At 40.0% G+C, this 20,547-nt stretch overlaps 1 protein-coding gene across 3 annotated transcripts in view; it reads left to right on the top strand.

Moving 5' to 3' along the window:
* The window catches only part of IL20RA (interleukin 20 receptor subunit alpha), a 30,782-nt gene extending 10,974 nt beyond the window's left edge, over positions 1-19,808 (top strand). Inside the window, exons 2-7 of one of the 3 annotated variants that reach the window (XM_069487878.1) lie at positions 6,693-6,828; positions 11,913-12,091; positions 12,182-12,357; positions 12,932-13,076; positions 16,593-16,732; positions 18,612-19,808. In XM_069487878.1, the coding sequence (XP_069343979.1) occupies positions 6,752-6,828; positions 11,913-12,091; positions 12,182-12,357; positions 12,932-13,076; positions 16,593-16,732; positions 18,612-19,409 (1,515 nt within the window). In that variant the 5' untranslated portion in view covers positions 6,693-6,751 and the 3' untranslated portion in view covers positions 19,410-19,808. Of the gene's footprint in view, positions 1-6,692; positions 6,829-11,912; positions 12,092-12,181; positions 12,358-12,931; positions 13,077-16,592; positions 16,733-18,611 lie in introns of those variants that run through there. The other 2 variants (XM_069487877.1, XM_069487875.1) reach the window with 2 other exon arrangements.
* Positions 19,809-20,547: the final 739 nt, after the last annotated feature.

Genomic DNA, 20,547 nt, shown 5'->3' with positions numbered 1-20,547 from the left:
TTGTTGCCCATTCATGGACACATGATTCCTGATATCAATGTGGGTGTGACATATTTTCAATTTGGTGTTGATTAGATGATCTTATCAGCACCAACAGGCTAGAAAAATGACTTATTTTAATTGGAATGTTTATCCTGGAGTGTCTTTCTTTGTTTTCCAAACTTGAAACAAGCACAGTGCCTAAAACCTTTGCAAATATTTTTTTAAAAACAGGAGAGAATACCTGTTCTAGTTATCAAACTATTTTTCTTTTTTAAATGTGCTATCTCTTTTCCTTTAAAAAAAAAAAAGTGCTTATCAGCAAGCTGTGGCATCTGGGAAAAAAAAATAAGAAAACAAAACAAAACAAAAAGTGCTAGTTCTATTTTTTTAATCATTCCTTTGCATCATCAAAACAGATAAAAGGGTGAGTATGGCTTGATAGATCCTCATCTGTTGATTTGGTGTTCACAGCACAGCCCCTCTCTTCCCGATGGGATTCCTGCAGTTTTGCTTCATCAGGAGGTCCCACTTCTCCCTTGGAGCCAAAGCTCCAAGCTGCGCCATCTCCTCCACAGCCTGCATCTTGGTGCAAGGTCAGCTCCCACACTGGGGCTCTGCAGTTATGGTCTTACTGGTCTCCCTACTCTTGCCCCCATCCAATCTTTTCTCCCCTCAGCAATGAGGTGATCCATTAGAAATGTAAATAGGTTTGTATTTTCCCCTGCTAAACAGCTTCAGTGCTTTCCCACTGAATTTCAGATATAATCCAGACTCCTTCCCAGGGCTTACAGAGACTGGGGACTCTAGCTCCTTTGTACTCCTTCCATTTCATCTTGGCTACAATCGTCTTCTTCAGTTTTCCAGCCTCGCTGACCTTTTGACAGTTCCAAGGACACTGTCTTTTTGGATGGGCTCTTTCCCCTCTCGGATTCTCTGCCTGGAACGCTGCCCTCCCGCCCCATGGCTGACTGCCCAGCCCCTGTCTCAGTAGGTTCTGCACCCTACCACTCCAGCCTTATTTGCTTTCTTACCCTGATCACCAAATTTGTAAGTACATATTTGTTTATTTATTTATTTTACTTTTTAATGGTGTTTCTCTTCCCACTGGCCTGGGAGCTCTCTAAGGGCAGGAACATACCTGTGTAGTCACTGCTAGATATCCACAGAGTAGACACCTGCATTCATTTCCTAGGGCTGCTCTAACACAACTTATTCTCTCACAGTTTTGGAAGCTAGAAGTCTAAATCAAGATGTTGGCAGTGCCTTCCTAGCTTCTACCAGGTTTTGGTGGACCCAGTCTTGTAGATGTGTTGCTGTAATTCATCACCCTCACGTGGCACTCTCTGTGTCTTCACATGGCCATCTTCTTATGAGGACACCAGTCATGTTGGATTAGGAGCCCACCCTCCTCCAGTATGACCTCGTCTTAACTAATTATATCTGCAACAACCCTATTTCCAAATAAGTTCACATTCTGAGGCAGTCAGGGGTTAGGACTTCAATATATCTTTTTCTTTAGGGGAAGGGACATAATTCAACCCATAATAGCACCCAATAAATATTAGTTGGATGAATAAATAAGATGACTCTTGAACTGATGTTTCTGATCAATACAGATGGGATTGACTGTAGTGTGTTTTATATGAGAGATACAGAGCTAAAGCCCAAGACCAAGGCAAATATATCTCTCTCCATGTCCACAGGTTTTAACATGGTTTCAAATGAATAGAAATCAGCCACTAAAAAGAAACCAGAGTAGAGTCAAACACAATCTTCTTTGTAGTCATCATATTTTTTTTTAATTTTTATTTACTTATTTATTTTTTTGAGACAGAGTCTCACTCTCGAACTCCTGACCTCAAGTGATCCTCCCACCTCGGCCTCCCAGAGTGCTAGGATTACAGGCGTGAGCCACCACACCTGGCCTGTAGTCGCCATGTTGTCTGGGGAATGTGTTAAAGGAGGAGTGCAGTTTCCACTTGGATTCTCTAGGATCGGACATGGGAGGAAATAAAAGGAAATATTCTGACAGGAAAAGAAAAGGGCTTCCTGCTACAGGATGTGGTGGGATTAAAAAAAAATTACTGACCAGATCGGTACCTAATACTTTTTAATACTTAAATTATTTTATATATTAATATCTTAGAATAATAAATGTTTTCCCATCGGCCTTGTCTTATCTTTGCTTAAATTCAACTTAGTGTACAAGGGTGGCAAATGATAAGGAGGTTAAGAGTGTGGGTTCTGAACTCAACTCCTCTCCTTATGAGCTCTGTGAACTTAGACGACTTACTTAGCTTCTCTGTGCCTCAATTTCCTCATCTGTATAATGGAGATGATAACAATAGTACCCACCATAGGACTGTTGTGAAAATTGAATGAGTTGGTTATGTAAAGCACTTAGAACCCTGCTGGCTGCATGGTAAGAATTCAATGAGTCTTAACAGCTATTTTTATTATGTGCTAGCCAATTTGTCTCACATCAACTAAATAGTATGACATATAAAGGTTTTTGCAATATTTATGGGTTTTTACGTCTTATGCAAGTTAGTTTTATGTATATACTGTGTCTACTATTAAAACAGAGCCTCTTTGTCTGTTATGAATGGATCCCACTTTTGACATTATTTTTAGCTGCACCTAAAGAACTCTCATGTCCTACTGTAACCAGAACCAATCCGAGGGAGCAAGCCGTCCATGTGACAGAATTCTTTTAACTCTTCTTTGCAGAAAAGTCAGACCTCACTGTAATAAGAGCCATCCATTTCTATTATTCAAAAATAAATCATTAAAATTCTATAATTAATGAAAATTATAACTGATACAGATAAACAAATTACTACCAATCCAGAGCAATTGCCAAATATCCATGTCTGGAAATAACATTTCTGTGAGCAGGAAGACAAGATGTACTGTGCCTGATACCAAGAAGGATGACTAACATGGCTTAATGTGCTCTGGTTAAAAAAAAAAAAAAAAAGTTTCAGAAACCAACAGACCCTGTCATAACAAAGAATATTTTGTGTCCTGGGGAGATTTAGAGATGGGCAGATATCAAGATGTGACCTACTTTTCTCATGATAGGGCGCCTTCAAATAATACTTTGATTTATTGACAAGGGGATGATCCCAAACTGATATCTTTTCTGCCTGTGCAATCAGAAAAATAATGTCAATCCAAGTGAAGAATCTGCAGGATTACAGGCTGCAGTATTCTGTTCCAAGAAATAGTGTACAAAACAGTGACATCCATTTTTCAGTGGATTTCTGTTAAAGGTGTTTACTACTCTGAAACCTTGTCAATGTATTTAGAATGAGCTTAACTAAGCATTTATTTATTTTTTAATCCAAAAAGTTGTTGCTGTGATTCTCACTTGCTATTAAAAGAGTGATAAGTTTCTGGTCTTCTCACTGAGTTTTTAATTTTCTTTGTAATGTTAACATTGAACCATTAAAAAGAACATTTCTCAAGATTGTTAAAGCAAAAGTCATAACAGTATTGGCAATGGGAGGGGGCATTTTTTTTTTCTTTCTCCAGTTTGTTTGTTTGTTTTAGTGATTGGTCTTTCTTAGTTTCTTTCCTTTTTAGATTTTGTTGTTGTTGTTGTAGTTGTTGTATTAGTTTTCTACTGCTGTGTAACAAATTACCTCAAATTTAGCAGCTTAAAACAATAAATATTATTTCACAGACTTCTGAGGGTCAGGAGTCCAGTAATGGCTTAGCCAAGTGATTCTGGCTCAGGGTCTTTCACAAGAATGTAGCCAAGAGGTTGGCTGGGGCTGCCATCATCCGAAGGCTCGACTGGGGTCAGAGGAGCCACTTCTATGATCACTAACGTGCCTCTTGGCAGAAGACTTCACTCAGTTCTTCACCAGTTGTTGGAAGCCTCCATTCCTTGCCACATGGGCCTCTCCTTAGTGGGCTGCTTATAACAGAGCAGCTGATTTTGCCCAGAGCAAATGATCCAAGAGGGAAAAAACAAGATAGAAGCCACAGTGCCTTGTATAACCTAATCTCAGAAGTGTTAATACCATGGCTTTTGTCATAGTCCATTGGTCCCACACACCAACCCTGGTACACTGTGGGAGAGAACTATACAGGCTGTGAATGCCTGGAGGAAGAGATAATTACTGGAGGCTGTCTTGGAGGCTAGCTCTCACAACTGTGGTGATAGAATGATTCACCCACAATGTAAACTTGCAGAGGAGGTATATACATGGTTCACAGCATTTATAATGATATATATTTTCTTTTCAAAAAAAAGAATGGCATAAAAATTGTTTAATGTTTTGATGTTATTATTGTCACATTATTCATTCTCTTTATTTAACCTATTATTACTGAAGTTTGCTAACATTTTGGATAATTGGCATAGCATTTGTGAAGAACCATTTAAACAATTCCAAAGCATTACATTCCAGAATATAGTTCCTTTCAGAAGAGAAAAATTGCTTTGTTTCCTATGACAGCAACCAAAAAAAAAAAAAAAATGAAAATAAAATGAGCAATCCATTTCTTTTATTCCAAGTTATCTCTTAAAACTTTTTTGGGTATGTTTTAGTCATCTCTAGAATTCTGTCACTCTTTTACTTATATTAAAAAACAAATAGAAACAAATGTCTTGGAAGATAAAGATTTGCCTGGATTGAATGTTGAGAAAATATACCTGGACTATAGTATCTAAGATAACTTGTGTTGCTGTCTCCAAATTTACATTGCCAGAAACTGGAATATTCTGTTTCCTTATCAATTAGTTCTATAAAGCCATGTGTGGGCAATGTCTTCCATCAGTGATGCCTTAATACGCAGTCTATTTTAATTTTATTTCTTACAAGTTGCTAACCATTCTTCACATGTTAGGACCATCTAGAAATATAGAACCACAGCATTTTAGATCTGGAAAAATCTTTGGAATTTCTATGTTAAAAGTGTTCTCCATTTTTTGAAGGGTTGGGAAATATTACTCAATGGTGCTGCTTCCCATGTTCTGGTTTGTCTTCAAAAATTTGTTTAAAATTTAGAACCTACTAATAAAACAGAGCACTATAAAGTCATTGATAATTATTCACTGTGTATAATCTCCAGAAAATGTCAACACCATTGATACACAATGGTTCCAAAGAGTTAGAAGAATAGAATCAAAGACAGACATTGGGCAGGCTATAACCTTTTGGGATTCTCCCTATTCCTACCGTACACATACCTACACACATACTGTGTGGCAGTGATCAGGTGATAGTGCGTCTCTTTGAGTATTTAACTTTCCTCTTAAAAGTAAAACTGGGATATTTAAAAAAAAAAAGATCAAGGTTAAAAGTAGGAGTCATTACAAATGGCAAGCACATGCACATACACACAAACACACCCTCATCCACCTTTGTATGTTAAAGAGCTTATTTTGCTTAGACTTAGAGTCATATTACAAAGTTTAATTCTAAAGTAAATAATTTTTTTCTTTTCATTTGGCTTGTGAAAATACCATACATTGTATAGAGTTCATCTTAGCCCAGGATTACTGCAAGCATAATTCCTTTCTCTGACATTAGTTTCAGCTAATTTACACAAGAATTATGGGATTTAGGCCAAGATTGGACCAGCCTTCAATGACTGAGTTAAATTTTATTTCCTAAGTTAGATTTGCAATATTAAAATTTAATATTTTCCAAGTTCATTAACTAGAATATGCATATTTGTGGTAGGATAAGTTCTTCATAAAATCTGATTGATTATTAATTACTCAGTACTTTGTGATCTTTCCAATATTTTAAATTAATACTTTGATTCTTATATGTTATCACTGAATTTTTTTCATTTATTTTAATTTGAGGATCATCTTTGTTTTCTTTTATAAGAAAGTTTCCTCCACTTTCCTTTTCTCATTTTTTGTAGTTTCTCGATTCTTTTTCATTTTTCTCTAAACAGGATGTCTACAAATTAATCCTCTAGGATACAGGTTTTTTTAGAACACAGTGATGTGAACATATCAGTGTTTAAACAGATTGTCTTCCTTCACTGGTTCTTTTTCTAATTTTTGCATTATTATATACTTCCGTAAAGCCAACCCCAATTCTAACCTCCCAAACTCTGGCCTTTCAGGGACATCTATTCTAAATTTTATATCTGTACCTAATAAAGAAATAATTTCACTTCTCTGCTGGTGCGTAAGAAACTACCCCAAAACATAGTGGTTTAAAACATTTTATTATTTCTTACGATTCTTGGAGTTAACTGGGGCTCTGCTGGACGATTCTTCTGCTGGTCTCACTCAGGATCTCTCATGTACCTTCAGTTAATGGCAGATGGGACTGGAATGATCACAATGACTGCATTGTGGCCCCTTAGTTAGAAGCCTGGGCTCAGCTGGGACACTGGGACAACTGAGCCTCTCCTCCTTCACATGACCTCTTGACATGGTCTCCCCAGCAGGTTATAGCTGTTGTTTTACATGACCACTTATGGTTTTCAAAAGGGCAAAAGTGGAAGCTCCTGGGCCACCCTAGAACTTAGTCCCAGAGTCACTTCTGCCTCATTTTCTTAGTTGAAGAAAGTCACAGGGTCAGCTCAAGTTCAGTGTGGGAGGAAGTCCACAGGGCATGCATACTGGAAGGCATGGTCCATGGGGGCGGGGGGCGTCTCTGGAGACTAGCTACTACAGGGGTCATGTTTTCCTTCTCCACTAACACCTCAAATCTTCTCTACTCCTTTTTCAGTTCCCTGTGTCTCTGGCGGTTTGCCTAAACCTACAAATATCACCTTCTTATCCATAAACATGAAGAATGTCCTACAATGGAATCCACCAGAGGGTCTACAAGGAATTGAAGTTACTTATACTGTGCAGTATTTCATGTAAGTTGGTTCTTTTCCTTTTGGCTAATTTATAAACACAAGACTCAGACTCCTGCTAATTGTGCAAAGATAAACCAACTAGGGTATTAAATAAGTGTTTGAAAAAGAAAAAAGTTTTAGATATCCCATGTTAAGTTTTCTTGATAGGTTTTTTTAGATTAAATTAGAAAACAGTTTCTTCATGGAGACAGAAACACTGGGTGCTCAAACAAGGGGAAGTTATGGAACTGAAGAAGAGAAGTTGGCCAAAACATTATTATGTGGCTGAGCAAACAAGGCAATCCATCATCTCTGAAACTGCTAAGCTTTTTGGAATCATAGACATTCTGAGACTTAGTGAAACTGAGTGCAGAATTCTGTGCAACCAGCTGTTCCTATTAAAGATAGCAGTGAATGGACATTTTTACTTTTCACCTCTCCCTCAAAACTCATTGCAAGCAAGAAAAAATGCAAAACAGACAACATCCATCTTCAGATAAACAAAGGAAATGCCATAACCCCAAACCATAAACTCTGCAGCATATAAGCCAAATCCTGTGGAATCTGAAGGAAAACAACTGCAGAAGCTGGAAGCAAACCTATACCTTCTCAAGCTCCAACAGTAGGAAATAATTTCATAAGAATAAGTGTCACAGTACTAAGAGGCCCACTTAACAATCTAAGAATGTAGAAATCTAAGGAATTGCCACCACCAGAAATTGAGGAAATGTCCCCATGGAGAAGAATTCAGACAAGCAGTTGTCCATAGTTTTATTAGAGTTCATAAACAACATAATCTCTAAAAGTAAAACTCATAGAAAATAAAACAGTGAAAGAAGAGATTCTAAGACAACAGGGAGAATTTTTTTTTATTTGAATCAAGTGGGTGGAGCTTAGGAAAAAGTTGGAAAATAAAAATATTCATTAAGATGAAACCCTATTATAGCTAAGTGATAATAATGGTTGAACAGGTAAAGACTATTTGGAATTATATATTATATTATATATTATAAATTCATGATATGTCTAGAAAAATCTAATAAAAACAATAGCAAGGCATACTAAACTTTAAGAAAATTAAATGATTTATAGCCATTATAGCAAAAACAGAACTGAAGTTGGAAGAAAGGGAGAATTTCTGCCTGGCAACACTCAGCAGAATATATCTTCCAGGGGAAAGGCAAGTGTGACCTAAGATTCTTATTAAGTTCAATAGACAAGTATTTTCAAGCAGGTGGGAACTCAGGGTATCACTTCCCTGAGACCCTTGGGGGAGGGGAGGTACCACTAGCTAAAGAAGATATCCAGCTAACATAAAGATGAATTCAAAAGCATTCAGTAAGGACACAGTTATGGCAAAAATAAAACAAAATAAAATAAAATAACCCAGTGACATGCATTGAATTCATCTAAATGTAGAACTAAGACTAAATAGTGATGAGAAAGATAGTTATAGAAACTTTTTTGTAAATGCTTGAATTTAAACAATAATATAACAAATCAGAAGTGGGGAAGAACTATAAGTATACTGATTTGCATGTCAGGAAGCCATTAAATGTGACCTAAAATGAAAATACAAATGCCTCATTATTTTAATAACAAGCCTCGCAATATTTTTCACAAGCCATTTTCTTAATTTAAAAGCTCTTTTAGGAACTAATATATTTTGTAGTAACGAAACATTTGAACTTCAGCAATTCCTTTAATTTCACTTAAATTTCTTTTTTCTATTAAAGTTCAAATCAAGTTATATTTGCTACTTTTGTTAAAACTATATGTACGATATAATTTAATTTTTGTCTGTGCTGCTATCTAATCATTCTTCTGTTTATATGTAAGCATGACAAGATGCCCAGAATCATATACCAAATGTTTCAGGGTAGTTGGTTTTAGGGTGATTTATTTCTCTTTCGATTATACTTTTCTGCATTGTTCGATTGTTTGGATTAAAAATCATTTACCATATTTACAAAAAAGAATAAAGTCATGTTTGTCTTTGAAAAAAAAATTCTCCCACTAATAGCTAGCAGCTATTCACAGCAACCTCATTTATCTAGAAACTCACTCTCATTTCCATTTCCAAAGAGTTTCTCAGGAGCTGGTGTTACAGAAAATAAGACATGGCTCTGCAGAGAGAAACGGCTCGTGAGCGTGCCCTTGCCTCCTTTTCCATTAGGTGGAGCAAAGAGCTTGCTCTGTCCTTTATATTTGTCTGTGATTCAAAAAGGAATTTACAAAAATAGGCAGAGTCATCACTGCTGTGTGAGAGCAGATAACTTAGATTGTGCACATTTCAAAACTGGGTATTTAAAAAGAAGCTTGCTGTGTATGTCAGAGTTCTTGCACGCCCGTGCATGTGGAATGTGGACAGGAATAGAGGGTGGTGTGTTCCCCTGCCAGAGGGCTCCAAGCTCAGCTCTGGAGTCAGGCAGTCTCCAGGTCATAGCCAGGCTGAGCAGGTTACATATTATACTTTTACACTTGTGCATGAAGTTTGTTTCCAAGATGAAAATTTAACTAAAGTTTAAATTATATCCACGAAAAGAATTGAATGCAGGGAAGTAGAATGTAGCACTAAAATCACAAGCTTTGGCATCAGGGAAAAGTGATTCAAATCCCAGATATGCCTTTTATTAGTCATGTGAACTTGAGTGGTTCCCTTAATCCCTCAGTTTCCTCACCTGTAAAATGGTATGAAAATAATGCCACCTGTCTTCTAGGGTTGTTACGATAATGAAGAGGGCCCCTACGTGATTTTTTGCCATGCCTGAGCATCGTTACTGAAATATTTGTTGAATGATTCTGGTCATCATTTATTTTGCTCAGAATTTGGTAAAGAGCATTTTCTCCTTCATCAGCGTCTGTCATGGGAAGCTGCCCTGCCCTTGGCAGAGTGAGGAAGTTCCAGGAGGGAGGATCACACAGGCATTGGCAATATTTTTCAAACCACAAGTCGAGACCTGTTGATAGGTTATGAAATCAATTTTGAGGGACACAGCTAGCATTATTTTTAATGGAAAGGAATGGAATGGTGTAAAGTAGAATGGGAAATAACTGAATGCATGGTGTCTAGTAAAGTTTAAATATTATCTTGTAAAACGTTTGTTTTAGTATGTTAGATGTATTTTTTATGAACTGAATCACAATGTAAAATATATTTTTCCCCCATGGATCATGGTCAAAAAAATTTTTTTTGAAAGCCCCTAAGGAATTTCAAAAAATTTGAAAACCACTTGGATGGAGAAGTTGGTCAAAAAGATCTGACTATATTTCTAATGTTTTTTAGTAGGTGTGGTACCTATGGAACGGGAGACATTTACTTTCAGAAATCTGTTGCTATACTCTGAAGCTCTGGCAATGCTTGTAAAAGTTGACATATCCTCCTCCTCAAGGGGAGTCACACTCTTTCCTTGACATTTGTGATACATGTTTTTCCTCTTCTCTCTTTAGCTGCTACTTCCAGGTCTACTTTGTATCTAACCTTTAAATCTTGTTGCTCCTGAATTTTTATCCTAGACATTGCTGTGTCTGCATGGAGAACTCATTCATGCCTGTGCCTTCAATGAGCAGCTTTATGCCGTTGCCCTGAGCCCCACTGCCTGCCGGTCATCTGCATTTGGATATCTCATGCATACCTCAACACATTCCCACATCTGCTCCTCCTCAGTGTTCCTTACCTTGGAAAATGTTACTACTGTTCTACCCATCGCCCCAGACAGAAAAAGACATCATCCTTAACACCTTCATTTCCATGATCTCTTTCATCCACTCAATCACCAAGTCCTATCTCCTAATAGTTGTTTTTTTTTTAATTTTTTAAAAATTATTGATTGATTGATTGATTGAGACAGAGTCTCGCTCTGTTGCCTGGGCTAGAGTGCCGTAGCGTCAGCCTAGCTCACAGAAACCTCAAACTCCTGGGCTCAAGCGATCCTCCTGCCTCAGCCGCCCAAGTTTAGCTGGGATTACAGGCATGTGGCACCATGCCCGGCTAATTTTTTCTGTTTTTAGCAGAGACAGGGACTCACTCTTGCTCAGGGCTCAGGCTGGTCTCGAACTCCAGAGCTCAAGCAATCCTCCCACCTCGGCCTCCCAGAGTGCTAGGATTACAGGCATGAGCCATGGTGCCCGGCCCATATCTCCTAATAGTTCTTGCTTTTGTCCTGCCCTCATTCATTCTACTGTTACCATCCTTGTCCAAGCCACCTACACCTTCCCTTGGACCACTGCAGTATCCTCTCAGCTGCTCCCCACGCTGCCACTTCTAACCCTGTCACCTTCTCCACACCCTCTCCAGAGTTAGCTTCCTGAGACAAGCCTCTGATCTTGTCCCCCAACACCCTGCCTTAATCCCTTCAGTAGCCTCCCACACAGCTCTGTCTCTTCCACTGTCTCATCCCATGTCACCCAAACTCTACACCTGACTCTCTCCCACCTGAAAAGGGCTAAAAATATTTCCTTCTTCCTATTCACTCTGAGTGTTGTGTTTTTAATAAAGAAAAAGAAAATCAATATGAACAACCTAATCCATATCATCATTAACATCATCATCCTCCTCTTCCTCCTCCTCATGGTAACTATTGAAAATGCAGGTTTTTGTATGCACTCCAACCTCATGAATATTCCCCAGAACTTTTGATGCCTAGCAAATTTTTAAATTTTAAGAAAGTGTCAAGATAATTTTTCTTCCAAGAAAAAAAATGACTAACCATTCGTAAAACAACACATCAAACAGACCTCATGTACAGGGTGGACTATAAATTTACATAGATAATTACAGGAAGAATGGATCATACAATATGTAAAAATTTTACTGTAGCCAAAGAAATAAAAATAAAATACATGCTTTTCGAATGTACTATCCACATTATAATTCACAGAAAAGAAAGGTGATTACAGAAACTCTGACTCATGTTCCTGACAGCTAATGAAAAAAAATTGCCAGCAGCAAAAATGGATTCTTTTTTATCTCAATGACAAGCACTTTTGTTTTTCTGAAGAGAAGGTCTTCAGTTCCATTCAGTTTTATATAATGACTGGGAGTTTTCTTAATTGTAAAGTAGAGAGGGCATCTCATTATTAATTCCAAGTTTCCTTCCTAGCAGATATGGGCAAAAGAAATGGCTGAATAAATCTGAATGCAGAAATATCAATAGGACCTACTGTGATCTTTCTGCTGAAACTTCCGACTATGAGCACCAATATTATGCCAAAGTTAAGGCCATTTGGGAAACAAATTGCTCCAAATGGGCTGAAACTGGACGATTCTATCCTTTTTTAGAAAGTAAGTAATGCAGCTATCACAATTGTTAAATATGTATTAACATCAAGTTAACCTGACCTCCTAATTTAACCCTCTCCCCTCCCCTTTAAGCACAAATTGGCCCACCAGAGGTTGCTCTGACTACTGACGAGAAGTCCATTTCTGTTGTCCTGACGGCTCCAGAGAAGTGGAAGAGAAATTCAGAAGACAGTTCTGTTTCCATGCAACAAATCTACTCCAATCTGAAGTATAACGTGTCCGTATATAATACTAAATCAAATAGAATGGTAAGCCCAAAATGGAATGGAATATATAATCTATGTACTACTTTTTGTAGCTGATGCTTTGAGTCTCTGCCTGCGAATCAGGGAAGATGTGATGATATTCAAAGGGGATGCCATGCAGATACAATTGAAGCTGAAATGTAGAAAATTTACAGAACTGACCTCAGATTTTCCTTACAGAAACTCTCTGTTAACAGGATGTGATATTGCTACTGGAATATAGACTGATTGTGTACTTCACTTTGATGGAGAGCTTTTACTTGTATAACATCTGTCCATCACTCTCCTAGAAGAAAAAATATATATATATTAGCAAGAACACAGGACAAAGTTGAATAAAAAAAAATCCATCCCTGTGTTTTTTTGAGAATTGGGGATTGGTCCAGTTCCTGACTGTGCCCTGCTGAGCTAAAGAAAAAGGGTGTGTTGAAACTGTTGCTGGGGAAAAAAAAAAAATGTACAGTGACCATAAAGAATTAAATGGCATCTCAGTCTTTTATTTCTTTCTAGAGTTATTTGTCTGGGGTGGTCCCAGAAATCTCTGGCTGTAACCGCTGTTTGCAATTCCCCATCCTAGTGGTCCCAATGTGTGACCAACCACACGCTGGTGCTCACCTGGCTGGAGCCGAACACTCTGTACTGTGTCCACGTGTCGTCCTTCGTGCCGGGGCCCCCTCGCCCAGCTCGGCCTTCTGAGAAGCAGTGTGTCAGGACTATGAAAGGTAAGCTTAAAAAACTCAGTCCACATGAGGAAGGAAATCTACTAAAACTAGAAGGAATTGTGACAGTTTAGATAAGATTTTGACAAATACATGTCTGATAGAAACAGGTTGGGGCAAAGGCAGAAACCATCTCACCAGAAATGCACTCAGCAGCCGCGGGGGGTCCGCCATGGAGCCTGGCGGGTGTTGGGGACTGTCGTCACCCCCTGGAGAACTGTCAGTGCAGGCCTAGAGTCCACGGCCAACAGTCCTCCCACAGCCGTACGGCCACCCTGTGAAACAACAAGGACTTTTACACATCTTTTTTCTTCTTTAAAGCCCTAATCATTCTGATCAATAGAAGTTCTGTGGTCTTCAAGAGCATCAGACAGCTTTACTGCTGGCAGCAAAGCATTATCCTAAAAACACTGTAAAACAGAAATTTTTTTTGTCCCCCACCCCCTTGTGAATCCTAATGCCAGGCAGGGTCTTCCGGTAGTGTTCAGATACCACCTACTGGCTGCCTGAGAGCCTGGGACCAGCAAATCAGTGGTCACTCCTTTCCCCTTCCAGTTGCGTCTCTCGCTTTCCTTCCTTTGTCTCCTCCTCACGCTTTCTGAACTGAGCAGCCGAGAAACCCTGGTTGAAGATACTCATTGCTGTTAGGAGATGCAGAGCTGTGAGCTTGGCATTTGTTTAATCTTTCTTCTCCTAGGCGGAGAGGAGCTTGAACCCAAAACCTGAATGAACATTGAAAGAAAATAAATCCTAAAGTTCGCCTGCATCCAAGGGCTCTTCACCCATTATTCTTTGTTTCTCATCCAAACATGCTGACTAGAGACAGATTCTCACCACCCTTCACCCCACGCCTGGGTCCTATCATCCTGGGTTCAGCCATGAGTAGGAATGTACAACCCCGCTTCACTCTTCCCTCAGCTCCCCATCCCCAACCTTTCTGGATGCAGTTACCCCAAGGAAAAGAAAGGGCACGTTGTAAGTACATGTGAAAAGTGCAGGGCCTTGTTTTTGAATCTCTGTCTTTATCATACCTTTTCCTTTAAAATGAAGAGTTCTCTGCCATATGCCAAATGAAACTAAAATGCCAAGCAAAACAAAGCAGGTGGAAGAAATCATTTTTGTATTTGGGAAAGGTGCTCTATTTACTAGCAACTTGATCAGTGCCAACTGGTAGGAATGAATTTCCAGTGGAAATCGTTGAGGTAGTTAGTTGGCAGAGCAAAAGCCACGAAAGCACCAATGAAATTAAATACTTCCCAGTGAGCAGACAGAGCCCACTTTCTCACTAGTGTAGGCAAAGTAACAAACTAACGAGGCACCATTTCTGGTTCTGAACTTTCCCCTGAAATCCCTGCTGTTGGATCACCAGGGGTACTTTTCCTTCACACTGGCATGAGGGCTGCTTTCTGAAAAATCAGTGTTACCTCCGTAGAGACTATTCTTCTTGAAAAATATTTCCATTCTCCATAGTCCTCCAATCCCTAAAATCCAGGTACAGTTTACCAGGTTTATTGTAGTAAATGTGGTGCCCTAAATGCCGTCAGTCATCGTTGTCTTGACTCTTTTTATTTGCTTGTTTTTATAATTGTCTTTTATTTTATAAAGGTTTATATCCCCCTTGGGAATGGAAAGAAAAAGCATAAATGGATTGTAATTTTTTGTAATAGTAGTATTTACTTATATATTTTTTATATGTGACTCTTTTGCCAGAGTCATATTTTTTTATTATTATTTCAGCATATTGTGGGGGTACAAAAGTTTAGGTTACGTATATTGCTCTTGCGCCTCCCACCCCCCACCGAGCCAGAGCTTCAAACATGTCCATCCCCTAGACAGTGTGTCTCGACTCTTTAATTAGAACAAGCTCAGTGCAGGGACCAGGGATTGCATTGAAGGGCTGGACTGAGTTGCAGCCTAAAGTGGAGGCAGGTGGTGCTCAGGCACCTGCAAGCATCCAGCTTGCAGCATTGGCACATTACTGCACGGAACCTGACGACAAATGTGCTCTTCCGGAATTGTTCAGGGTCACCGAGCCGGCAGCTGGCCCCCACGCTGGACTTTTCCCACCAGCTATTGTTGTCTGCCCTCATCGTCCGTGACACATCTGCTTTCAGTCTTTAACTGGATGGGGACCTAGCTGCCTTCTCGCAGGCCCAGGCATCAAGAGAATCCAACATCCACATGAATTAGAACGCTTCTGTCACACTCTTGCTGGTTTTATTAGTGTGTAAGAAATACACTAGGACTTTTGTCATCTGTGCTAAAGCTGTTCCTTTTTCTACTTCTGTATTAGGATTCTCTAGAGAAACAGAACCTGTGTATATCTATGGATATATATAGATAGATATAGATCTCCTATTGGTTCTATATATTGTTTGAGAGAGAGACATTTGTTTATTTTAAGTTGGCTCACAGGATTGTAGAGGCTGGCAAGTCCAAAAATTTGTGCAGCTGGAGACCCAGGGAAGAGCTGATGCTGCAGTTTCATCCAAAGGCAGTCTGCGGGCAGGGTTCCCTCTTCCTCGGGGTTGTCAGTCTTTTTTTTTTTTTTTTTTTTTATTAAAGTCTTCAATTGCTCAGATGAAGCCCACACACATGTTATAGATGGTAATCTGCTTTACTCAAAATCTACTGATTTAAATGTTAATCTCATCTAAAAAACTACCTTCACAAAAACATCTTGAGTAATATTTGGCCAAACGTCTGGATACTGTGGCCTAGCCAAGTTGACACATAAAATTAAGCATCACAACTTCCAAGCACACCACAGAAGCTTAACAAGCATAAGTTAGTGACAGTGAGCTCTAGTCATCAGCCATATAGTCTGATCAATGGTGGGCCAGGCCTGTGCTTCTTAAAACCTTTTCCCTAGGTCTTTCCATTTCTCTGTGGACTTTAGCCCATCATGAGCCTACAGCACAGCAGCACCCAGGAGGGAGTTAACTGCCACTCTCAGCACACCCAGGCCAGCTACCTCCCTACACACACCCCCAAGCTCCAGCCCTACCCAGAAAGTCTGGCCAACCAGTGCAAGAATGATTTGTTGTTCTTATAAAAGGTGATGCCATGCATTCACGTCCCCCACTGAATATGAGGAAGATTGAGTCAAATGAGTGGTGTGGGAAAGTGAGGCCACTCAATGGGATCTTCACAAGAGGGTTTTGTTGTTTGGTTAGAAGTGCCATGAGTTCCCCGAATATCAGACACCCTTCAAATAGCTGAACCCACATGGATCTCAGAGCCAGAGTGTTCCAAAATGTTCCAAAATGTTGGAACACCTGCTGACTTGGATCATTGATGTATCCTTACTATAAAGATTTAAGGTGCATCCAGATGATTCCTTAAAACCATCTACTGTCAGAGAGAGTAAGAATTCTGAGACCCTTATAACATTTAGCTTAAGCTTCTCAACATACAGGTGAGGAAACTGAGTTCCTAAATGTAAGTGATCCGCCCAAAGCCAGTTTTCTCCCACCACTCTAAATCACAACTCTCTGACCACCCCCACTTTTTTTACAGATCCATCTTCAGAGTTCAAGGTTAAAATCATCTTCTGGTATGTTTTGCCCGTATCTGTCACCGTGTTTCTGTTTTCTGTGATGGGCTACTCCATCTACCGATATATTCACGTCGGCAAAGAGAAACACCCAGCAAATTTGGTGAGTGCTTGGTGGCAGGAGTATTATATCATATCATATTATATTATGTATATTATATTAATATTATAACATACCTGCGGGAGGATAGAAAAAAGGATATAGAATAGATACAGTTCCAATTAAGGGCAGAGTGAATTTAAATAGTTGATAAATTATAAAACACTTTCTGGATTGGCTCACTAACATACCCAAAGATAAAGATTCCATAGCTTTGCAAAGATTTTATTTAATGATCTTCTAGAAGAAGTGCACGTGTAGTCGGGGGCTAGAATTTCTAAATAATACATGAAGATTAAGATGAGAGCAGGCACTGGGGCCTCTGGGAGTACAGGAGGGCCGGATCCCCTGCGTGGGGGCTCAGCTCTCATGCCAGGGCTTGGTAACGGGAGGTGAGTAGGAGCCAGGACACTTGGTGCAGTCAGAAGAAACAGTGGGGCAGCCGTGGGTGGAACTGCGTGACCCTGATGCAGCATGGGGCTCCGGTGAGAGTGGGAGGAAGGCCAGGTGGGAGAGCCGGGGCGTCCTAAGGAGCTGGGGCTTTACTCTGCCTGCAAAGAGAAATCGCCGCAGGGCTTTAAGTTGGGAGCTTCACAGTCAGTGTTGGGTTTTATATCCAACTGGCTTTTAATTCCAGGACAACTTTATGGGGTGTAAGGCTAGAAACAAGAAAAGCAGCTAGGGGACTGTGGCAGGTGTCCAGGAAGAGAAGATGCAAGTCTAAAGACGAAAGAGGGACAGAAACACACCTAGGAGGAGCACGGCCAGGACTTAACCATTCACAGCAAGAGGGGAGAAAGTAGGAAGAAGGAACAAACCTGATGTTACTGGGCCATCTGCTGAAGGATTCCAAAGGGCTGAGTGTATTTTCTTAAACAATAAAAGCTATTTCCTTGGGAACTATTAATGTTCTTATGCACACAGTAACATACACTGGTTCCTGTCAGTTCCGTCTGTAAATGTTTCTATGACTCTGCCTGTACTTAGGTTTCAGAGTTGGCTTCTTAATGGCATCAGGAGACCTTTCCTGGAAGGGAAATTTACAGGAGAACTGACTACCTGTGATTTTTTTGAAACCAGAAATTTTGTAAAAGAAAGAGGCTGAAGGTCCTATTTTGTAATATTAAATGAAATCAGATGGTAGAGTGACAATGAGGATTGTAACATAACCCATAACTGATGCTCTCTTAGATACCAGGCACCTTCCACATACCCCAGCAATATTTTAATCTCAACTGAGCTTCCCTGAATTGATGTAGAGTTTCTCTATTTGCCATAAACTGGCAGATGAATTTCCTTTTTTGTCCCTATTATAACATAATTAGAATGGTGTAAGGGGTAAAAGCATCCCTACTCATGGATTTCTCTCCCTTTCTACATCCAATTTTCATGCCTGTCCACATTTCACGTCCAGGGTATATCCCCAAAAGGGCTGGTAGCCCAGGGAACCACAGCTAATACACAAGTCCGTAGCAGACCGTGTGCAACAAAGCAGTTTCACAAATTCTGTCTCACTCTTCTCTGCCACTCTCCATGTGACCAAGATTCTGACTTCTCAGAATTAAAAAGTTTCCAGAAATTAAGCCACTGGCCTGCATTTCGTCAGCCAGTTAGAGGAGTGGGCAGCCACAGCCCAAGCCTTGATCTGAGAAATACCCGCCCAGGGAGCCACTCTGCACTTCTGGTGGCCTTGTGTGGCTTTGGGTCTTCAGCCTCCTAGTGAGCGAGTTTTCTCTGTGTATCTCGAGCATAACTTTCACTTTCACGAGTTGGTAAGAGAATGTCTTTAAAACTATCTGGGGACACTATAGTCTACCCAATAGCTGTTTTTAATGTCTCTCCGAAGGGAAAAGGTGAAAACCATTCTCTTTTCTCTTTATAGATTTTGATTTATGGAAATGAATTTGACAAAAGATTTTTTGTGCCTGCTGAAAAAATCGTGATTAACTTTATCACCTTCAATATTTTGGATGATTCTAAAGTTTCTCATAAGGATATGGGTTTACCGGAAAAAAGCAGCGATGTATCCAGCCTTAGTGACACCGAGCCCAACGGGAACCCGGAGCCGCCCCAGGAGGAGGTGGAGGTGGAACACTTGGGGTACGCTTCGCATTTGATGGAAATTTTCTGCGACTGTGAGGGAAACACCGAAGGCACTTCCCTCTCCCAGCAGGAGTCACTCAGCAGAACCGTACCCACAGATAAAACAGGCATTGAATATGAATATGACATAAGAACCGCTGACATCTGTGTGGCGCCTGAAGAGCCAGCGCTCAGTTTGCAGGAGGAAGCTTCCACACAAGGAAGATTATTCGAGCAACAGGCAGCTTTGGCGAACTTGGGCCCACAAATGTTACTGTGCTCACGCACCCCTCAGCTCGGAGACTTACACCACCCAGCACAGGAGCACACAGACTCAGAAGCGGGGCCCGAGGAAGAGCCATCGGCCACGCTGGTGGATTGGGACCCTCGCACCGGCCGGCTGTGTATACCTTCACTGTCTGGCTGTGACCAGGACTCCGAGGACTCTGAGCATCCCGAGGATGATTGTCTCACGGAGGAGGGTCTTTTAGCCAGACTCTATGAGGAGCAGGCTCCAGACAGGCCACCAGAGGAAAATGAAACCTATCTCCTGCGATTTATGGAGGAATGGGGGTTATATGTACAGATGGAGAACTAACGCCAGAACTTCCCTTGGCCACACCCCTCGTGCGACACATGCGACACGGCCTGTGAGCGCGAACTAATGAGTGACCCGACAAGAAAGTACCTTCCTGGGATGAAAGAAGTTGATTTTTCAGTGGTAGTGAGAATTACGTGTTTCTTCTCTCTATGCTCATAGCACTTGTTTGGTCCTGCTGCCTGCGGGTGGTTGGTTCATGCACGTGGGTCTCCTGCAATGGCGGTGGCAGCCAGAGTGCACTGGCTGGCCCGCTGCATTCTACAGAGGACGCAGTTAATAAATGTTTGCCAGATTGGGTGCAGAATTTCTTCACATGGTTTTACTGTGGCCTGTTTGTTTATTATTTTCCACCAAGAACACTTGTACAATTATTTTCTGGGTATTTACTGTGTGTATACAGCATTGTAAAAAATATTTCATAAAGATAATCACTTTACAAACAGCACTTTTTCAGAATTTGGTTATTGTGCGAATGAGGAGATGCTTAAAACATACACGTACCACTAGGTCAGTGGTAAGTTGGTCACATGTAAAGACCTCGACTCACTATTCAATCATAATAATCCATGTTTAGGGGAATAAATCAGGCACAGAACTTCCTGATCTCACACACTGTTGCCTACTTTAAGAAGCCAAATTTAATATGAGTAGTTATGGAGTATAAACATAAATTATTATTTTATAATCAGAAAAATGTCCTCCCAATAATTTAGCAGGGGCTTCCTGTTGTCCTTCCAAATTAATCTGAAAGAAAATGCCACCATTTTATAATAGAATATTACATTTACTTCTGGAAATGTGTTTTCAAAGAGATATTTACATAGTCCATAAACTAGAAAGTCGTTCAGCAGTTGAAGCACTGTGTTACTATTATAACATTAAATATTCTATTAGAATGGGCGGTGCCTCAAAGACTTTTGAATATGTATGAATGAATATCCTCTGTCCACATAATATTAAAATCAACAAATAAGCACAGGACAAACAAAAGAAATAAGTTAAATGAATATGTGAAGGAGAGTTTATTAAAATTTGATATAATTTACTGTGGGAACTAAAGCGTAACATAAAACAATACCTTTCTAGTTAAATTCCAGCAACTGTTCCCATTTCCTTTACCACTTAAGAAAATTAA

This window comes from Eulemur rufifrons, chromosome 15 (genome assembly GCF_041146395.1).
Source record: "Eulemur rufifrons isolate Redbay chromosome 15, OSU_ERuf_1, whole genome shotgun sequence".
In the NCBI taxonomy this organism is placed as follows: Eukaryota; Metazoa; Chordata; class Mammalia; order Primates; family Lemuridae; genus Eulemur; species Eulemur rufifrons.
This window is presented reverse-complemented; position numbering and strand designations above follow the sequence as displayed.